This window comes from Dipodomys spectabilis, unplaced genomic scaffold, assembly GCF_019054845.1.
Source record: "Dipodomys spectabilis isolate Male_0828 unplaced genomic scaffold, ASM1905484v1 ptg000207l, whole genome shotgun sequence".
In the NCBI taxonomy this organism is placed as follows: Eukaryota; Metazoa; Chordata; class Mammalia; order Rodentia; family Heteromyidae; genus Dipodomys; species Dipodomys spectabilis.
Window position 1 is genome coordinate 14012013 of NW_024870884.1, and position 21574 is coordinate 14033586.

General features: G+C 46.8%; 2 protein-coding genes across 8 annotated transcripts; both read left to right on the plus strand.

Annotated features, from left to right (window-relative positions):
- The first annotated feature begins 1173 nt into the window (after positions 1 to 1173).
- Znf32 (zinc finger protein 32) lies at positions 1174 to 7314 on the plus strand. 5 transcript variants are annotated; one of them, XM_042696358.1, is made up of 3 exons: positions 1174 to 1271; positions 4924 to 5063; positions 6445 to 7314. In XM_042696358.1, the coding sequence occupies exons 2-3, from the start codon at positions 4994 to 4996 to the stop codon at positions 7233 to 7235; spliced, it is 861 nt and encodes a 286-aa protein (XP_042552292.1). In that variant the 5' UTR covers positions 1174 to 1271; positions 4924 to 4993; the 3' UTR covers positions 7236 to 7314. The 5 variants fall into 5 exon arrangements, with proteins under 5 accessions (XP_042552292.1, XP_042552294.1, XP_042552295.1 ...); XM_042696360.1 differs by having other exon boundaries at positions 6487 to 7314; XM_042696361.1 differs by lacking the exon at positions 1174 to 1271 and having other exon boundaries at positions 4919 to 5063; positions 6487 to 7314.
- A 4446-nt stretch (positions 7315 to 11760) lies between these two features.
- On the plus strand, positions 11761 to 21159 carry Znf239 (zinc finger protein 239). 3 transcript variants are annotated; one of them, XM_042696447.1, is made up of 3 exons: positions 11761 to 11842; positions 12299 to 12335; positions 19145 to 21159. In XM_042696447.1, exon 3 carries the CDS (start codon positions 19729 to 19731, stop codon positions 20878 to 20880), a length of 1152 nt encoding a protein of 383 aa, XP_042552381.1. In that variant the 5' UTR covers positions 11761 to 11842; positions 12299 to 12335; positions 19145 to 19728; the 3' UTR covers positions 20881 to 21159. The 3 variants fall into 3 exon arrangements, 2 of the variants coding, with proteins under 2 accessions (XP_042552381.1, XP_042552385.1); XM_042696451.1 differs by lacking the exon at positions 11761 to 11842 and adding an exon at positions 11855 to 11891; XR_006150146.1 differs by lacking the exons at positions 12299 to 12335; positions 19145 to 21159 and adding an exon at positions 12383 to 12734 and having other exon boundaries at positions 11765 to 11842.
- Positions 21160 to 21574: the final 415 nt, after the last annotated feature.

Sequence of the window (21574 nt, forward strand, 5' to 3'; positions counted from 1 at the left end):
ATGGGAGGGGGCCCAGGTTTGGGTGGAGCTGAGGACCAAAGGTGGGCATAATGCGTATACCTTGTCTTCCTGGGATCTTGCCTATATTTAGTTATGCTGGTCTTTATTTTAGTTGGTAATTTGTTCTAGTTTTAATTTCATTCTCCTTACAGTTAAACCTTGTTGAGTTTTCCTACTTATTTGTCGTCTGGCCACTTAATTGGACTATTTTTTTAAATTATTTATTAGTATTAGATCTATCAGCTATTGATATTGTAAATATGTTTCTTGTTTTCTCTTTGGTTGCTTTTTGATAACCAAAACTTTTTCTATCTTACTCCTTTGTATTATTGTGGTAAAATATCAAGAAAATTTACTAGTTTAACCATGTGTGTGTGTGTGTGTGTGTGTGTGTGTGTGTGTGTGTGTGTTCTGGTCCTGGGACTTGAACTTAGGGCCTGAGCCCTGTCTCATAAGTGATTCTCTGCTCAAGGCTACCAGTCTACCACTTGAGCCACAGCTCCACTTCCAGCTTTTTGGTAGTTTATTGGAGATAAAGAGTTTCAGAGCCTTTCCTGCCTGGGCTGGCTTCAAACTGCAATCCTCAGGTCTCAGCCTCCTATGATTGCAAGTGTGGGCCACCAGCACCTGGCCAGAATTCTGTTTTCTGCATTCATTCAGGCTCCTCCCTATACTCTGGTTTTGCAGACAGGAAGTCAGTCCCCTGGCCCACCCTGGCTCTTGGCTTCCCTAGCAAGGTTCTATAACCAAATGCGAAGTCATTCGTGTGTGTGCTGTCCTGGGCTTGAACCCGAGGCGTGGGCCCTGTCTCTGAGCTTTGTTGCTCAACACTAGGGCGCTACCACTTGAGCCATAGCTCCATTTCCAACTCTTTTTCTAGTTAACTGGAGATAAGAGTCTCACAGGCTTTCTCGCCCAAGCTGGCTTTGAACCGTGATCCTCAGATCTCAGCCGTTTAGCAGGGAGGATTACAGGTGTGGGCTACCGGTGCCCAGCATGTTCCGGTAATTTAATGAGGCTTCCTACCCCTAACTCGCCAGCCAGGGCTCTCCCCGGCGGGCCCGCCTTCTGAATCTGCAGCGCCCCAGCGCCCCCCAACGACGCAGGCCTGAACGGCGACGCTAGCGGCGCCACCGAGCAGTTTCCCACAGTGCCTCGGGGCGCGCGCGGACTCCTGGGAGTTGTAGTCCGGCTGCCGCGTCGGCGCTGCTGAGGCTGCTGCGGGCTCGGCGCCGGCTTTGTCTGTCTGCGGGCGGGCGCGCGCCGCTGCGGTGAGTGAGGCCGCGGCCGGGTCTGTGCGCCCAGGCGAGGCGGGCCCTGCCGTCGGGTCCCCCTGGGCCCTCCATGCGGCCGCATCCCAGAGCGGCGGAGGCAGGCAGCCCTGCGGGGACGCGGCCTGCGGGAGGGGCCCGCAGACGGGGGCGGCCTCGGGCCGGGGTCGTGGGGCTCCCCTCCGGGAGGGTGGCCGCCCCGGGTGGGCAGCGGAGTCCGGCGTGGGGAGGGTACCCTGCAGCGGTCCCCGGTCCTGGGGAGCCGGGGGACCCCGGGCGGCGCAGGCCTCCCTCCGCAGCCCCACGGAACTCCCATCCTAGGCCTGCCGTCTGGCCGGGAGGTCGCCCGCACGTCCGACCACTGGTGAGCCGCGCTTGGCACCCGGCCAGGGCGCAGACCCACCGAGACCACAGACTGGGCGGCCGGGGCATGGACACACTCAGAAAGCCCATTGGACCCCATTTCCCAAATTCGCCATGGCAGCCCTGGCAGGACAAGCAATACTCCCTATCTCAGGAGCGCTCTATGATCATTGGATTGCTCAGTCTCCTGATCAACATGTTACCATCTAGGGTTCGGTTCCCCCCCCCCTTTTTTTAGGTCTGAGACTGAGACTTGAACTCAATACCTGACACTTTCGCTCACTGGCTCTCGCTCTACCGTGCCATGCCTCCAACCCTTCCATCTTTTTCTTTCTCCCCTCCAGTTAACGAATTACCATGGCTGGGCACCAGTGCCCACGCCTGTAGTCCTAGCTACTTAAGAGGCTGAGATATTTGGATCGCAATTCAAAGCCAACCGGGAAAAACAATTCATGAGGCACTTATCCCTAACTACCAAAAAGCTAGAAGTGGAGCCTGTGGCTCAAGTGGTAGAGTGCCAGCTTTTTTGAACAAAAAAGCTCAGAGACAGTGTCCGGACCATAAGTTCAAGACCGAAGACAGACACGTGGGAAAGAAATGGACTATGAGGCAAGAAAAATGGAAGTAGAGATAAAGTTTATTTGAAAGTAAAAGTCTCTTAGTTATTGGTAGGTTGGTATAAGTCCCAATCTTGATTCCCACTGGCTTGGATCACCTGCCATATGAGGTCGGATCCACCTTCTTCCCAGGAAGAGGGAGAGGAAGAGGACTGAGAGTACTTTCTGTTCAGTGTAAGAGAACAAGAGATGGGGCTTGGAAATCAGTAACCTCTGTAGGTCATGAGGTCCCTCTTCTATCCTCCTCTGAGTCTCGCATCTGCTTGGGTCACAGCCCACCTCACCCCATGAGGAGCAGTACCTGTCTCTCATGAGGGTCTGCTCCAGCAGAGTTGAGAACCTTTATCTCGATTTTCCCAGAGGAGGAGGTGCAGGCTCCAGGGGCCATCTCTACTTCCCCCAGGGTTCCCAGGAATAGAGGGAAATGTCTTATCCACCAGGCCACTGTGTCTCCATATCTGCTAATCTTTTCCCTTTTGTTGCTCCCTCAAAGGAAGAGGACTTGACAATGTCTCTTTATTAAGAAGGTTCCTGACATACTGCTATATTATTATCTATTGGAAACCTGCCAGTACACATAGAGCTGTAGATTCTACACAATTATTCTGAATGAATCATTTTCTGGAATTCTCAGTGCAAGAAATTGAATTCCTGGCAATGGGTACCGTGTACTTTTCCACTGGCTATAGATATGTGCTTGTTGATCTGTAATATCTTGAACTCTCAAGTGAATGAGCTGACACTGTGCTGGAAGTCCTTTGCAGCTTCTGTTGTACATTGAAAGTGAGTCTTCCAAGTAAGAGTTGCTGGTCAGGGCCAGGAGCTGGTGGCTTACACCTGAAATCCTAACTACTCGGGAAGCTGAGATCTGAGAATCATGATTCACTGTCTATCCAGGAAGACAAGTTCAAAAGTCTGTTATCTCCAATTATCCAGCAGAAGTTCAGCAGCAGAGCTGTGGCTCAAGTGGCAGAGCACCAGCTCAAGCAATTGAGCAAAACTACTACCACAGAAAAAAGTTCCTGGTTATTACAGTATATAGCTGAGTGTGCAGTTGTCAAGAAGAGCCAGCTTGATTAGTAAAATGAAGAATTGTAGCATCATATTGTTACTCCATTAAATTAGGGGTCTTTCAATAGACATATTAGAAGAAAACAGATTATTCTTTCTATCTTTTTTGGTAATCATTTGTGAGGCTTGAACTCAAGAGTATAGGCTCTGTCCCTGAATTGTTTTTGCTCAAGACTAGCACTCTACCATTTAGCCCACAGCTCCCCTTCCAGCTTTTTGGTAGTTTTAGCAGACAGGAGTCATAGACTTTCCTGCCTTGGCTGACTTCAACCATGATCCTCAGATCTCACCCTCATGAGTAGCTAGGATAACAGACATGAGCCACCTGCATTTGGCTACAAAGATTATTCAGTAATTATTCAGCCCTGATATAAGAAGCAAAAAAAAAGCCAGGTACTATGTGACTTTTATCTCCAATTAATCACAAAAAGCAAGAAGTGGGCCTGTGGCTCAAGTGACAGAGTGCTAGCCTTGAACAAAAGAACTTAGGCAGGGCCAGTCACCAGTGACTTACGCCTATAATCCTAGCTGCTCAGGAGGCTGAGGATCATGGCTCACAGCCAGCCCAGGCAGGAAAGTCTGTGAGACTCTTAACTCCAATTAACCACCAGAAAACTGGAAGTTGTGCTGTGGCTCACAGTGGTAGAGCACTAGCCTTGAGCTGAAGAGCTCAGGGACAGCACCCAGGCCCAGAGTTCAAGCCCTATGACTAACGAGAGAGAGAGAAAGAGAGAGAGGGAGGGGAGAGGGAGAGAGAGTGAGCTCAGGGACAATGCCCAGGCTTCCAGAATTCAAGCCTCATTACCGGCACCAAAAAAAAAAAAAGGAGGAAATGGATGGCTTCTATGGTACTTAGGAAGGGGAGGGGGAGGTAATTGGAAAAGAGAACAAGAACTACTTATGGGACCAATAATCCAAGGATGAAATGTTGACTTTTTACATTCTGGATTCCTTTGGGGCTTACAGGATAAAACACTAGATAGTAGTTAGGCAATGGAAGATTGCCAATCTCATGCCAAGACTAAACAAGTTACCATTATCTGGAAATTCACTAGAAGAAGTACATGCTTATGTGTTTCTGCTTTCCCACTGTTCATTTGCTCCAGGATTCCTTTGTATGGGTCCTGGTATCTTCTAGCCCACATTGCAGGGACAGTGGAGGTGGCTAATGTCATACACAGCAAGGAAGATCTGTCCTGTTTGGTTTGTACCAAGAACTGTAGTTCATGTTGATGTTAATTTTCTCTCTTGTAAATTTTTGCCCTTTGGTGGTGTATGTGTGTGTGTGTGAGTGAGTGCGTGTGCGTGCATGCACGTGCATACACAAATCCTGGGGCTTGAACTCTGGGCCTAGGTGCTGTCCCTGAGCTTTTTTACACAAGGCTAATGCTTTGCCACTTGAGCCACAGCTCCACTTCTGGCTTTTTGGGGTTAATTGGAAGTAAGAGTATCATAGACTTTCCTGCTTGGGCTGATTTCAAACCATGATCCTCAGCTCTCAGCCCTGAGTAGTTAGGATTATAGGCATGAGCTACAAGTTCCTGGCTGCCCTTTAGTTTGTGGTGGTTTTATTTGTTTATTTGTTTTTTTTTTTCCTTCAGGTATTCACGAGCAGCCCATGGAAGAATCATATGAAGAGGTGGACATTGAGATTACAGAGCAGGAGTGGCCATGTTTGGATTTCCAACAGCTACCCTGCTGGACTGTCATGGAAGATATGCCCAGAATGTAGCCTTTTTCAGTGAGTGAGTCAGCTGATCCTGGATGCCTTCAACTCAGATAGTTAGGGTCACTGTCCTTAGTACTGACAGCAGACTGAGGAAACAGGAGCTATTCTTGCTCACTGTGCCTTGGGGTTACAGTGAAAGCGTACAAGCTGGAGTCAGAAGTAACAGTCAAAACAGATCAAGAAACCAAGTGTCAGTGGCTCATGTGTGTAATCCTGTATACCAAGGAAGCTGGCTTCTGAGGATCACAGTTCAAAGCCAACCCAGGCAGACAAAATTGAGAGATTCTTATCTCCAATTAAGCAGCAAAAAGTCAGAAGTGGAGCTGTGGCTCAAGTGGTAGAGCACTAACCTTGAGCACAAAAGTGAATAAAAATAGTACCAGCACAAAAATAAAGTACACTAGGAGGCTTAGATGTGTATCCATGCAAAGCGTTCAAGCCAAAGTTGATTTCACTTTTAACATAGCTTAATAGACTAAATAGCCTGGATATATCCAATTCAATAACTGTCCTGAACTAGATTTGTATTATCAGAGACATTAATTTTCTTAAGTTCCTGGAATTTTTGTTTTTTCTTTTTGTCTTTCTGCTGGTCCTAGGACTTGAACTCAGAGTTCAGGTGCTGTTCCTGAACTTTTTTGCTCATGGCTACTGCTGTACCACTTGAGCCACAGCTCTACTTCAGCTTTTTGGGGGTTAATTAAATATAACTCTCATGGCCTATGCTGCCCAGGCTGGGTTTGAACTAGGATCCTTACATCAGCCTTGTGAGTAACTAGGATTACAGGCTTGAGTCACCAGCACCCACCTTAAGCTTTGAGTTTGTCACCTGTAAAATGTGACAGTTGTTATGTGTGTGTGTGTGTGTGTGTGTGTGTGTGTGTGCACGCGCGTGCGTGCACGTGCACGCACGTGCATGACAGTCCTGGGGTTTGAACTCAGGGCTTGGGCACTGTCCTTTAGCTTTTTCCTTCAAAGCTAGTGCTCTACCACCTGAGCCATATCTCCACTTCCAGCTGTTGTGGGTGGTTAATTGGAGATAAGCTCTCATGGACTTTTCCTGCCCAGGCTGGCTTCAAACTGTGATCCTTAGATCACAGCCTCCCAAGTAGCTAGGATTACAGGCATGTACCACCAGCACCCAACTCACAAGATTATATTTGGGAGAGGGCAAATTAAATTTAGAGGTAGTACATGATTGAAATATGCCAGTGTTTTAAACCCCACTAATTCGCTGTGTGGTCTTTGGCAACTTAATTTCTTTGGAAGCTCTCATTTCCTTATCAGTAGCAGTGTCAGACTGAATTATATATGAGAAGTTCATCGCTTGTCGCCTGCCATGTCATGAGCACTGAAAGGATTGTGTTCTTTCTTTCTCCCTGTTCTTGCTCAGCACATTGCTGCATCTTACATGACTTCCCTCTCCTTTTGCCAGATGTGATGACAGAAGCCCACAAATATGAGCACTCTGAGGCCACAGGATCCTCAAGCTGGGACTTCCCAAGTTCCTTCCGAAGGGAGAAGCTGGAACCCAAATCCCAAGATTCTAAGTCACTACAGGAAGACTCACCCGGAGTGAGACAGAAGGTCTATGAGTGCCAGGAATGTGGGAAGTCCTTCCGGCAAAAAGGCAGTCTAACCTTACATGAGAGAATCCACACGGGTCAGAAGCCCTTCGAGTGTACCCACTGTGGGAAAAGTTTCAGGGCCAAAGGCAATCTTGTCACCCACCAGCGAATACACACAGGAGAGAAGCCCTATCAGTGCCAGGAGTGTGGGAAAAGCTTCAGTCAGCGAGGCAGTCTGGCCGTGCACGAGCGGCTCCACACCGGACAGAAACCCTATGAGTGTGCCATCTGCCAGAGAAGCTTCCGGAACCAGAGCAACCTGGCCGTGCACCGAAGAGTTCACAGCGGGGAGAAGCCCTACAGGTGTGAGCAGTGTGGGAAAGCCTTCAGTCAGAAAGGAAGCTTAATTGTCCACATAAGAGTCCATACCGGCCTTAAGCCCTACGCCTGTCCCCAGTGCAGGAAGAGTTTTCACACCAGGGGAAATTGTGTCCTGCATGGCAAAGTCCACACAGGAGAAACTCCCTATCTGTGTGGCCAGTGTGGAAAGAGCTTCACCCAGAGGGGCAGTCTGGCTGTGCACCAGAGAAGCTGCTCACAAAGGCTCACCCTCTGAGCTCCCTTTTCTGTTTTTCCTTTTGCTCTAGTACTGGAGCTTGAACTCAGAGCCTGCACACTATCCCTTAGCTTTCTCACTCGAGGCTAGCACTCTACCACTTGAGCCACAGCTCCACTTCCGGCTTCTTTGGTGGTTTGTTGGAGATAAAGAGTCTTCACAGATTTTCCTTCCCAGGCTGCCTTTGAACCTTGATCCTCAGATCTCAGCCTCTTGAGTAGCTTGAATTACAGGCATGAGTCAACAAAGTCCAAGCTTGATCATGCCCTGCAAAGCAAGTTTTCTTTATGAAAGAAGGGTTAAAAACCCTCTGTTGAGATCAAGAGGCCTGTTGAATTCTGTGGAATAAATGGAGAATCTTCCAGGAAGACCTGCATTGGGTAGGGCAAACTGACTTTTTCCCTTTCCCCCAAATGATTATGAAAAAATAAATGTCTTGTTTACATCATTATATAATTCATAATTTCTGTTTATTTTGACCTGATTTCCCACGGTACCTTTATTAATTGAATGCCACATTAGAGGTTGTTCTGAGTATCACAAGTATAGATTTTAAACTTACAGAGTTGATGGCATCTGCCTGTTAGAAAAAAATCAGGGCCAGGTTCACACCTACTCAGCTACTTAGGAAGCTGAAATCTGGGGATCATGGTTTGAAGCCAGTCTGGGCAGGAAAGTCTGTGAGACTGTTAACTCCAATTTACCACCAAAAATCCAGGTGTGGAGCTAGTGGTTGAGCACTAGCCTTGAGCTAAAAAGCAGAGACACTGCTCAGGCCTGAATTCAAGCTCCAGAACCTACACCAAAAAAACAAAAAACAGAACTATCACCAATGGCTCAGTCCTGTGATCTGAGCTAATTAGAAGCCAACGATCTATGCATCAAAGTTCAAACTACCATAAGTAGAAAAGTCCATGAAACTCATCTCCAGTTAACCAGTAAAAAGCTGGAAGTAGAGTGTTATGGCTCGAGTAATAGTGCCAGTGTTGAATGAAAAAGCCATGCACTGAGTTCAAGCCCCAGTATCAACACTAAAGAAAAAAAAATCAACCCCTTATGAATTTTAAAGTCTTTTGTTCCTTCCATATTCAAAATAATCCCATTCGAGACACTGGGAAAGGGCTGGGAATGTGGCTCAGTGGTAGAGTGCTTGCCTTGCATGCATAAGGCCCTGGGTTCGATTCCTCAGCACCACATAAGCAGAAAAAGCCGGAAGTGGCGCTGTGGCTCAAGTGGTAGAGTGCTAGCCTTGAGCTGAAGAGCTAAGGGACAGTGCCCAGGCCCAGAGTTCAGGCACCATGACTGGCAAAAAAAAAAAAAAAAAAAAAGACACTGGGAAAAATCCAAAGGGAAAAATCTATTTTTTTTCTTTGCCAGTCCTGGGGCTTGAACTCAAAGCCTGGGCACTGTCCCTGAGCTTTTTTTGCTCAAGGTTAGCACTCTACCACTTGAGCCACAACACCACTTCTGGCTTTTCCTATTTATGTGGTACTGATGAATCAAACCGGGGGCTTGTTGCATGCTAGGCAAGCACTGTACCACTAAGGCACATTCCCCACCCCAAAATCATCTTTGTGTGTGTTGTATGTGTATGCTGGTCCTGCCTGGGGCTTGAACTCAGGGCCTAGGCACTGCCCCTTGGCTTTTTCACTCAGGGTTGGCTCCTTACCATTTGAGCCACAACTCCACTTCTAGCTCTACTTGCTAACTGAAGATAAAAAATCTCAAGGACTGGGTGCTGGTGACTCATACTTGTAATCCCAACTACTCTGGAGGCTGAGATCTGAGGGCTGCAGTTCCAAGCCAGTCCTGTCAGGAAATCAGTGAGCCTGTCCCTGAGCTTCTTTTGCTCCAAATAAGTACTCTATCACTTGAGCCACAGCACCACTCCTGACTTTTTTCTGTTTATGTGGATACTAAGGAGTCGAACCGAGGGCTTCATACATGCTCGGCAAGCAATCTACCACTGAGCCACATTCCTAGCCCCTCTGTGAGACTATTATCTCCAATAAACCAGCAAAAAGTCAGGAGTTGAAGGTATGGCTCAAGTGGTAGAGGACCAGCCATGAGCACAAAAAGCTCAGGGACAGTACCCAGGCCCAGCATTCAAGTCTTTATACTGGTACAATCAATTGTTTTGGATTATTCTTTTCCTTCCATAGAACCCAAGTAATTGTAGGAGAGACTCAGAATAAAGAAGATACATTTTTAATGGAGGCATGGATGCCAAGCTTCTGCTTTTTCTTGTGGGCCCAAATAAGGAAGGAGTCAGTGATTCTTAGCAAACACAGGGCCAAAGTGCCTCTTGGTGTTACCAAATCTGTGGGTTCTTTTCCTGTTCATAAATAACCAGACAGTCCTGGGATCAGGCAGGATGGGCAATAAGTGAAGAAAGTGCTCTCATGCACTGAGCACCTCCTCCCCAAGCACCTGCGCAGGGCTGGGTTTTCACTGAGGCTGGATTATGAGGGAATGTATGTGGGGTGTGTACTATCATAACAGCATTGTTTCAGTTGGTTTGGTTTTTCTGAGGTTGTTTTTGGTGCCAGTATAGGGGCTTGAACTCAAGGCCCCAGTGCTCTCTCTTAGCTTTTCCACTTAGGGCTAATGCTGTAGCCATGAACTACACCACCACTTCTGGCTCTGTGTGTGTGTGTGGGGGGGGGGGGGGGGTAACTGGAGATAAGAATCTCACAGACTTCCCTGCTCAGGCTTGGTTTTAACCTGGATCCTTAGATACCAGCCTACTGCATAGCTAAAATTACAAGCATGAATCACTGGAACCTGAATGCATTTCTACCCAGCTGCATTTCCTCTTCCGGTTAGGTTAGACCCCACAATAATCTCAATTTTGTTACATCTGCAAAGACTATTTCCAAATTGGGTCTAATTCTAGGGCTCTAGGAGATTAGGATTTCAATCTGAAAATATATGAGGGAAACAATTCCAATGTAGCACTTTTTATTTTTAATAGTTCTGGGCCTGGTCGCTGTTCCTGAGCTCTTCAGCTCAAGGCTAGCGCTCTACCACTTGATCACCACTTCCAGCCTTTTCTGCTTATGTGGTGCTAAGGAGTCGAACCCAGGGCCTCATGCATGCGAAGCAAGCACTCTACCACTGAGCCACCTTCCCAGTCCTGTAACACTTAAGTTTAATGATTTGTTCTTTTTTTTACTTTGATATGCTGAATTTTTTTCTTGTTAATAGCATAAATTGTACTAGAGGTTTCTTGTGTGTGTGTGTGTGTGTGTGTGTGTGTGTGTGTGTGTATGTGTGTGTTTGCTGATCCTAGAGTGTGGACTCAGGGCCTGGACAGTGTGTGTCCCTGATCTTTTTTGCTCAAGGCTAGATTGAGATCTGTCACTTGAGCCACACCTTGACTTTGGCTTCTTGGTGGTTACCCAGAGGAAATCTCGTGGACTTTCCTGTCCAGGCTGGCTGGCTTTGAACCTCAGACCTCAGCCTCCTGAGCAGTTAGAATTACAGGTGTAAGCCACCAGTGCCTGGCCCTTTTCATTTATTTTTAAAGTTTTAGTAAGGATTTATTTTACTATAGTGGGGCTAAACTTGGGACAAATAGAAAAATATTTCCTGTTCCTCAGGCAGGAAATGGGAATTTGAAGATTGCTGTACTACTGGGCTGGGAAGGTGGCTCAGTGGTAGAGTGCTTGCCTTGCATCCATGAGGCCCTGGGTTCGATTCCTCAGCACCACATAAACAGAAAAATCCAGAAGTGGCCCTGTGGCTCGAGTGGTAGAGCACTAGCCTTGAGCTGAAGAGCTGAGGGACAGTGCCCAGGCCCAGAGTTCAGGCTCCATGATCAGCCAAAAATAAAAATAAAAATAAAGATTGCTGTACTAGATTTCATTGTCATACTAAGTGGTATGAAAAAGCTTTGGAAGTCAGAGGAAACTGTTGAGTGTTTAAAAACATTGTCACTTATTTTTAAATTTTGTGGTACTGGCATTTATTATCAGGCTTGGCACTTGCTAGGCAGTCACTCTACCAACTGAGGGACACAGCCAGCCCCATTGCTCTTTGAGTTATATTATTATTATCTTTGTCCATTGTGAGGCTTGAACTCTTGGGCCTGGGCACTGTCCCTCAACTCTTCAGCTCAAAGAGAGCACTCTACCACTTGAACCACAGCACCACTCCCGATTTTCTGAGTGGTCTATTGCAGATAAGAGTCTAACAAACATTCCTGCCCAGGCTGGCTTTGAACCACGATCCCCAGATCTCAGACTCCTGAGTAGCTAGGATTACAGGCATGAGCCACCAGCGCCGGGCCTCTAAATATTTTTAAAGGTAAAATACTTATAGTGGTATTTGCAACCCGTTCCGGGCCAGTGACATTTCAACAAATAAAAAAATGCATCCCGTGATGTTATTCTTACGTGTTTCTGGTTAACTTTATCACTTGTTTCCTAGCCAATGCTCAGTCCAAAGCAGCACAAACGGAGCCCGCCCCCTCCGTCCTCTGCCGCCGGAGGCGGGCGTGTCCAGCGCGCCCGCGCAGCCTGCTGGGACTTGTAGTTCGGGCCTGACGGAGGACGCGGGTCGGTGTGGGGATCCTGGCGTCTCTCCCCGAGGCCTCCACGTGGGAGGTGAGGTGGGCGGGGCGGCCCCCGCGGCGGCGGCCCGGGTCAGCTGCAGGTGTACCCAGACCCTGGACGCCTGGGCCGAGCTGTCGCCCCGCGCCACCCGCGCGTGGCCGAGCGCCGCGTCCCCGCGCAGGGCCACGGGCCGCACGCAGACCACCCCCTCCGGCACCGCAGGCCGCGGCTCCGGGGGCCTCCTGGTCGCCGGACCCGACCGTGCGCCGCAGGGCCGGCCTGAGTCGGCCTGCTGCTCGCCGGGGACCGGCCCTGCGCTCGAGGGCAGGGCCTGAGGGAGGCCGAGACTGCGGCCGGCAGGGACTGGGATGTTTTCCTCTGTGATCGGAAGTGCCGCGCGGAGAGCCCCGGGGAGGCACCGCGCGGCTTGGGGCCCGGGCGGGGGGCGGTGCTTCGCCGAAGCTGGGACCTTTTCATGGCTTCTTTCTTTCTCCTCCGCCTTTCCAGGACTCTGCCCTTCCCGGAGGATGTGGCCGCAGTCCAGGTAAGTTCCTTCTCCAAAGTCAGACACCTCCCTCCTTTTTTGGACAGGAGCCAGGACATCAGAATGAATGGAGTACCTGCTTGGTGTCAGACCCTGTGTCTTTCCTGTGTGCTGTTTTTACCTGGCATCATCACGCTTCCCTGATTGCCAAATGGGTACAGCCACGAAGATGCTGTGTGACTTGCTCATGCCTGTAATACAAGCCACGCAGGAGGCTGAGATGAGGATCACTGTTTGGAAGTCCATGAGAAAAGCTTCCTCTCCAGTTAACCACCACAAAGCTGGAAGGGAAGCGGTGGCTCAAGTAAGGGAGCGTCAGCCTTCATTCGAAAAGAGACCACACTCGGGCCTTGAGGTCAAGCCTCAGTACTGGCACAAAATTAATTAAAATAAAATAAATCCAGCTTTGTATTTTATTCAAATAATTAATAACTTGTTGGTTTAGCTCTGCTGGGCTTTTTTGTTGTTTCATTTTTCATTGGTATTATACAGGTGATGTACAGAGGGGCTATAGTTACATAAGCCATGCAAAGAGTATATTTCTTGTTTTTTTTTGTTTTGTTTTTGCCGGTCCTGGAGCTTGAACTCTGGGCCCGGGCAGTGACCCTGAGCTTCTTTTGCTCAAGGTAAGTGCTTTATTACTTGGGCCACAATCCCACTTTTTTTTTTTTTTGTCTTTCATGGGGCTTGAATCTGGGTCCCTCAGCTCTTCAGTTGAAGGCTAGCACTCTGCCACTTGAGCCACAGCACCACTTCCGGTTTTCTGGTGGTTTATTGGAGATAAGAGGTTCACGGACTTTCCTGCCCCTGCTGGCTTTGAACCACGATCTTCAGATCTCAGCCTCTTGGGTAGCTAGGATTACAGGTGTGAGCCACTGGTGCCCAGTGCCACTTCCAACTTTTTTGAATAATTTATTGGAGATAAGAGTCCCATGGAGTGTCCTGCCCAGGCTGGCTTTGAGCCACAATCCTCATATCTCAGCCTGCTAAGTAGCTAGGATTACAGGCACAAGCTACCAGCACCTGGCTCAAGAGTATATTTCTTTTTGGCAATGTCACCACTTCCCTCACTCCCTCCAACTTTTCCCCTCCCATCCCTGCTCACAAGTTGATTAGATCATTTCAACAGTGTCCAGTGAGTATGAGCAAACAAGACAAAAAAATTAATTGCTGGGTTTTTTGTTTTCTTTTTGTCAGTCATGGAGCTTGAACTCAGGTTGTGCTCTGTCCCTCAGCTCTTCAGATCAGACAAATGCTGTACCGCTTGAGCCACAGCGCTACTTCTGATCTTCTAGTGGTTTATTAGAGATAAGAGTCTCATGGACTTAACTGCCTGGGCTGGCTTTGACCCATGATCCTCAGATCTCAGCCTCCTGAGTTGCTAGGATTACAGACATGAACCTCCAGCATCTGGCTTGCTGTTGTTTTTAGATGTACCCCAGGCTGGTCTTAAATTTCTGTCCCTCCTGCCTCAGACTCCCAAGTGCTGTGATTACAAATGTATGATGTTATACTGTTTATAGTTGGCATTTTGTTTTCCTTTTTATTTTTTTACTATATTGCATTTTGAATTCAGGGTCTTAACTCTTGTTTGGGCAAGTGCTCTGCCACCCCTCTAGCCCTTTTTGTATTTATTTTTTATTCAGGGTCCTATTTTTTTGCCTGGGATAGCCTAGACCAAAATACTTCCCACATGCTGGGCTGATTTTTTTTTTTTTTTTTTGTCGGTTGTGGGGCCTGAACTCTGGGCCTGGGCGCTGTCCTCCTGCTCTTCAGCTATAGACCAGCACTCTACCACTTGAGTCTCAGCTCCACTTCCGGCTTTTTCTGCTTATGTGGTGCTGAGGAATCAAACCCAGGGCCTCATGCATGCAAGGCAAGCGCTCTACCCCTGAACCACCTTCCCAGCTCCCCTGATGATTTTTTTAGATCGTATATGAGGATATTTTTATATTACCTGCCCTAATATATCCATCCTCCCAACTCTGTATCAGAATTTCACTGTTCAAGTGCTTCTATTCCTTTGACCATAATTATGGTTCCCTGTAAAATCAAGTAACACACTATGGTTATAGTTCCTCATTTTTACTCCCATAGCTAATATTTGCTTTTTTTTAAAATAAGTTAGGCACTGGTAGTTAATGTTTACAATCCTAGCTACTCAGGATGCTGAGATATGAGGATTATGTTTGAGGTCACCCTGGGCAAGTAAGTCAGTGAAGACTCTTATCTCCAAGTAACCACCAAAAAGCTGGAAGTGGAACTGTAGCTCAAGTGGTAGAGCGTGAGCCTTGAATAAAAACATCTCAGGGACAGAGCTGGGAAAGTGAAGTGGCTTAGTGGTAGAGTAATTGCCTTGCATGCATAAGGCCCTGGGTTCGATTCCTCAGCAACACATAAGCAGAAAAGGCCGGAAGTGGTGCTGTGGCTGAAGTGGCAGAGCACTAGCCTTGTGGTAGAGCGCTAGCCAATTCAGGCCCCACAACCTACAAAAAAAATATCAGGGACAGTGCCCAAACCCCAACCTATACCAAAAAAAAAAAAAGATTTTTATTCCATAATGATACAGCAGAATTTTGGTTAGATCAACAATTGATTTACCCTAAATATATATAAAATCATTAGTTGTACAGTGGGGTTTCAGTTCAGTTTATCAATTCATGAGTACTTTTAATTATTTTTTATTGTTATTATAAAAGTAATGTACAGGGGCTAGAAATGTGGCTTAGTGGTAGAGTGCTTGCCTCGCATGCACAAACCATGGGTTCAATTCCTCAGTACCACATAAACAAAAGGCTGAAAGTGGTACTGTGGCTCAAGTGATAGAGTGCTAACCTTAAGCATGAAGCTCAGGGACAGTGCTCAGGCCCTCAGTTCAAGCCCCAGGACTGGCAAAAAACCCAAAAACCTAAAAACAAAACAAGTGATGTACAGAGGGCTTGTAGTTGCATGGGTCAGGTAAAGAGGTATTTTTTGTGGGTGCCAATACTAAGGCTTGAACTCAGGGACTTATACCTTGTTTGGCTTTTTTCACTCAAGGCTAGCACTCTGCCACTTGAGCCACAGATCCACTTCTGGCTTTTTGCTGTTTCATTGGAGAAAGAGTGTCACAGACTTTCTGCCTGATCTGGCTTCAAACCATGATTTTTGGATCTGACTCCAGAGTAGCTAGGATTATAGGCATAAGCCACCAGGCACCAGTCCTGGATTACGTACTTTATTATTTCGTGTATCATCTTTTCCTTAGCTTATTTCTGTAGTCCATTTCTGGGTGATTTATTTTAGTAATTGAATTCCTCCATGTCTTCTCATTGAAATGGTTGCTTGGTTACATGTAGCATTCTAGTTTCACTTTGCAGTATCTTCTATCCATTTGTAGTTTAGTGCCCATAAAATCCACATTTACGTGTATGCAATTTCACTGTCCTATCTGGATTTTGTTTTGTTTATGGAGTGTTTTGTTTATGGAGTCTGGACTCAGAAGCTAGGATTAGTTGAGTTGAGGATTAGTTGCAGTTTGTGCTTTGGCTTTGAGTCATTTCACATAGTGCTTTTTTCAGATTGGTCCAAGACTAGAACTCAAATTTAGTACCTGACACTTTGTTTGGCTCATTGGCTTACACTGAGCCACACCTCTAAAACCTTATATTTTGCTTTTACATGCACTGCACACTAATCTTGATTTTTTTTTTTTTTTGTCGGTGTTGGGGCTTGAACTCTGGGCCTCGGCACTGTCCCTGAGCTCTTCAGCTCAAGGCTAGCGCTCTACCATTTGAGCCACAGCGCCACTTCTGGTTTTCTGGTGGTTAATTGGAGATAAGAGTCTCACAGATCTTCTTGCCCGGACTAGTTTTAAACCATGATCCTCAGATCTCAGCCTCCTGAGTAGCTAGGATTACAGGCATTAGCCATTGGCACCTGGTTGAATCTTGAATTTTCTAAGAAACATTTTTTTGTGCGCTACTTCTTGGATCATTTTCTGTCACTTCATCCCATCTTTACTATTGTCAAACTCTCAGGAAATGAGTGTTTACTTTGTGTGTGTATGGTACTTGAGATTGAATTTGGTACCTCATGCTTATGGGATAACCATTCTACCTCTTGAGCAATGCCCCCAACCAAGCTTTTTTAATTGTCACTCCATATTAATCTCTCAGTCTTCACCTTAACATTTTCATTTTGCTATGCAATGAAGCTAGATCAGGCCTTTTATTAAGATGGCCTGACACTTTGCTGTGGGAGAAGTTTTGTTTTCATACAGGTCTTGGGCCCTGAATTCAGGGCCTGAGAGCTGTCCTTCAGATATATATATATATATATATATATACATACATACATACTATGTATATTTTATGTGTATATATATATATATATGTGTATGTATATAATAAGCTTGGCACTGGTGGTGGCTCACACTTATAATCCTACCTATTCAGAAGGCTGAGATCTGAGGATCCAAGTTTGAAGCCAGCCCAGGCAGCAAAGTCCGAGACTCATCTCCACTTAATCACCAAAAAGCCAAAAGCAGATCTTTGACTCAAGTAGTTGAGCACCAGCCTTGAGTGAAAATGCTCAGGCCTTGAGTTTAAGCCCTGTACCTGCACAAAATAAAGTTATAAAACAGTGGGTGTGAGGAGTGTAGCTCAGTAGCAGAATGCTGTCTAGCATTCAAGTTCAAATTCCTGGGTTCAGTCCACATCCACCCGTGCACATACCAACAGTGTATAAGGGTTGCTTTTTCCACAGCATTCTCACCAGCAGTTATTGTTCTCTTGATGATCGTCGTTCTGAGGTGAAATACAATCTTATTCTGGTTTTGATGTGCATTTCTTTATGGCTAAGGATGATGAACATTTCATGTATCTATGAGTCATTTGTATTTCTTCTTCTGAGAACTGTTCATTTGGCCATTTATTGAGTTATTTATTCTTTTTTTTTTTTTTTTTGGTCGGTCGTGGGGCCTGAACTCGGGGCCTGGGTGCTGTCCCTCAGATCTTCAGCTGAAGGCTAGTACTCTACCACTTGAGTGTCAGATCCACTTCCGGCTTTTTCTGCTTATGTGGTGCTGAGGAATCGAACCCAGGGCCTCATGCATGCAAGGCAAGCGCTCTACCACTGAGCCACCTTCCCAGCCCCGAGTTATTTATTCTTTTGCTGTTTAATGTCTTGAGCTCTTTGTATATTCTGAATATTAATCCTTTATTTGTTGACTATCTGGCAAAGATTTTCATACATTCTGTGAGTTGTCTTGTTTTTTTTTTTTAGTTTGTTTTCACTTCCTTGTATAATACTGTTTTTATTTAATGCAATCCTATTTTGTCTTTTTTTTTTTTTTTTTTAATGCCAGCCCTGAGGCTTGAACTTAGAGCCTGGCACTCTCTCTTAACTTTTTCATTCAAGGCAGACATTCTAACCCTTGATCTTTTTTGCTGATTAATTGGAGATAAGAGTCTCCCAGGCTTTCTTGCTCTGGTTGGCTTTGAACCGTGATCTGCAAGTCTCAACCTCCTGAATAGCAAGGATTACAGATGTGAACCAATGGCACCTAGCACATTTGTTAATTCTTGTTGCTCTTTTTTGGGCAATTGAAGTTCCATGCAGAAAATAATTGAAAGGATCCATCACATCCATCCCAGAGAACCTCGCAGAGGCAGGCAGGCGCGGGAGAAAGATTATTACAAGGTTTATTGGAGGAGCCATATTTACCCCAGAGAGAGAGCACATGGCACCCTCCACTAGCAGCAGGGTCTGAGTGGTAGGAAGTGTGGTAGATGGGAGTTCTGGTGGGTCTGAGCAGAGAAAGGATGGGGTCAGCTGTATGGCGGGAACTCCAGGGCAGGGAGGAACTCAGGTCTGGGTGGAGCTGAGGACCAAAGGTGGGCCAATAATTACTGTGCCTATAACTTCCAAAATTTTCCCTGTACTGAATATCAGCCACTATTTTGTCTCCATGTCCCACACTTTTACTCAGAAATCTTCTCAAGGGACTGGGAAGGTGGCTCAGTGGTAGAGAGCATAAGGCCCTGCGTTCGATTCCTCAGCACCACATAAGCAAAAAGAAAAAAGCCAGAAGTGGCGCTGTGGCTCAAGTGGTAGAGCGCTAGCCTTGAGCTGAAGAGCTGAGGGACAGCACCCAGGCCCAGAGTTCTGGCCCCACAACCGGACCAAGAAAAAAAAAAGAAAAGAAATCTTCTCAAGCTGGGTGCCAGTGGCTCACACTTGTGATCCTAGTTAGTCAGGAGGCTGAAATTAGGATCTCAGCCAGCCAACGCAGAAAAGTCCATCAGATTCTTATCTCCAGTTAACCACCAAAAACCTAGACGTAATGGTGTGGCTCAATTGGTAGAGCAGCCTTGAGCAGAAAGCTAAAGAACAGCACCAGGCTGGGCACTGGTGGCTCATGCCTGTAATCCTAGCTACTAAGGAGGCTGAGATCTGAGGATCATGGTTCAAAGCCAGCCTGGGCAGGAAAAATTAATGGCCAAAAAACCAGAAGTGGTGCTGTGGCACCAATGGTAGAGTACTTGCTTTGAACTGAAGAGCTGAGGGACAGTGCCCAGGCCCAGAGTTCAAGCCTAAGTAATAGCACACACACACACACACACACATATACCAAAGAAAAAAAGCAGAGAACTGTCTGTCTTCTGAACACAGGTCTGTCTCCCTTCTCCTGACAGTAACTTAAAGGAGATGACTCCAAGGACAAGCCAGGTTCTGTCCTAGTTGCCAAGCATTTAGGCCTTAGGCACTCCTGTTCTGAAATCTTAAAGTCTACCCTTTTTTTTTCTTATCACTGAATGGTTTCCTAGGAAAGTTGAGTGAAAATTCTATGGAGATTCTTGAAGAAAAAGAACATAAGTACTCCGTACATGAGCTTTCCTGCTGCCTAATTTTGGAAGAAACTACAACCACTCAGTACCCGGATGTCAGGATTACATAGTGAATCTTCAAGGGGGAACAGAACAGGGATCCTGAACTAGATTCAAAGGTGAAGAACAGCCTGATGCCAGTGGCTCTACCTATAATTGTTGCAACTCAGGAGACTATGATCTAAAAATCAGTTTGAAGCCAGCCCGAACAAGAAAGTCTGAAACTCTTATTTGCAATTCACCAACAAAAGCCGAAAATGGACCTGTGGTTTAAGTGGTAGAGCACTTGAGGGGGGAAAGAAATAAAAAAGCTCAGGGACAGCATCTAGACCCTAAGAAGCCCCAGGACTGGTACACACACACACACACACACACACACACACACACACACACACACAAGTGGAGAAAAAACATTCTACCATATTTCCACGAACACAAAGAGTGTGGTAATTCTTCAAAGTGATTTTGCAAATATAAAAACAAATAAAAACAAAAAAAATTGTCTTTGAAAAGTCTAAAGCCAAATGGCCATACGAGACTCCTCTGTGGAGTTCTGTAAGAAGGAGTCTCAGGAGAGCAAAGGTCTCTTTGTAAATGAAGAGAGCACCGAGAGCAAAGTGTTAGTAAGCAGAGAAAGTCCTCACGAGGCCCATCCTTCAGACAACCCTCAACTCCACCTTGCATCTGCTGTAACAGAGGTGGGGCTGCCATTGCTCAGTGGTCAGGCACCTTGCCAGAATGGACAATTGAAAGGATCTCCTGCTAGTTTCGACTGTCACTGTAAAGATGTTTGTGAGCCACAGCCCCTGTTGGTCAGTTGCAGTCATCAAAGCACTCACACAGAGGGGACGTCCTGCGGCCATGAGCACTATGAGGACAGACTTCATCCCCATGAGACTGTGCAAGCTGCAGAGAAACTTTGCAAATGTGATCAGGATGGGAAACCCTGCAATCAGAATGCAGAGCCACGTCACCACCAAGGGGACCTCAAAGAAAAACCCTACAGATGTGAGCAGTGCGGGAAAAGCTTCACACGGAGCTCTAGCCTGCTCATCCACCATGCCGTCCACACGGACGAGAAACCTTACAAGTGTGACAAGTGCGGGAAAGGCTTCACGCGGAGCTCCAGCCTGCTCATCCACCACGCTGTCCACACTGGAGAGAAACCTCACAAATGTGACAAGTGCGGGAAAGGCTTCAGCCAGAGCTCCAAACTGCATATCCACCAGCGAGTGCACACGGGGGAGAAGCCCTACGAGTGTGGCGAGTGTGGCATGAGTTTCAGTCAGCGCTCAAACCTGCACATACACCAGCGAGTGCACACAGGGGAGAGGCCCTACAAGTGCAGGGAGTGTGGGAAAGGCTTCAGCCAGAGTTCGAACCTGCACATTCACCGGTGCATCCACACGGGAGAGAAACCCTACCAGTGCTACGAGTGTGGGAAGGGCTTCAGCCAGAGCTCAGACCTTCGCATTCACCTCCGTGTCCACACCGGAGAGAAGCCCTACCACTGTGGCAGGTGTGGGAAAGGCTTTAGTCAGAGCTCCAAGCTCCTCATCCACCAGCGGGTACACACTGGGGAGAAGCCTTACGAGTGCGGCCAGTGTGGGAAGGGCTTCAGCCAGAGCTCCAACCTCCACATCCACCAGCGGGTACACAGCAAGGACCCTCGCTGAGAGACATGGGTCTGCTCAGTCCTTCAAAATACTTGTGTTGTGAAGATGCAATATTTTGAAGCTGAGTACCAGTGGTTCATGCCTATAATCATTGCTACTTAGGAGGCTGAAATCTGAAGATTGCAGTTCAGAAACAGCCTGAGCAGGAAAGTCTGTGAGAACTCTTACCTTAATTAAACTATCGTAAAAGCTGGAAATAAATTAAATGTTCAAGTGGTAGAGCACTAGCCCTCAGCAAAAAAAAAAAACTCAAGGACAGCACCCAGGCCCTGAGTTCGAACCCCAGAAAGATCTGGAATAAACCAACACACACACACACACACATCAGCTGACAAGGTAGCTCAGTGTAAGAGTGTGTGCCTAGCATGTACAAGGCTCTGAGTTCAGTCTCTAACCCTGCCAGTTCTGGAGATTGAATGCAGGCCTAGGCACTATGCCTGAGTCTCTTTTACTCAAGACTGGAACTTTTACCACTTGAGCCACAGTTCCACTTCTGGCATTTTGGGGGCCAAATTGGAGGTATAAGGCTCACAGACTTTTCTGCCTGGACTGGCTTCAAAACTTGATCCTCAGATCCCAGCCTCCTGAGAAGCTAGCAGCATGAACCACTGGTGCCCGGTTTAAGTTAATATTTTTAACTTCAACTTTTGTAGTCTGCAAAAGAGAAACAATAAGAGCTACTGAGATAAATTCC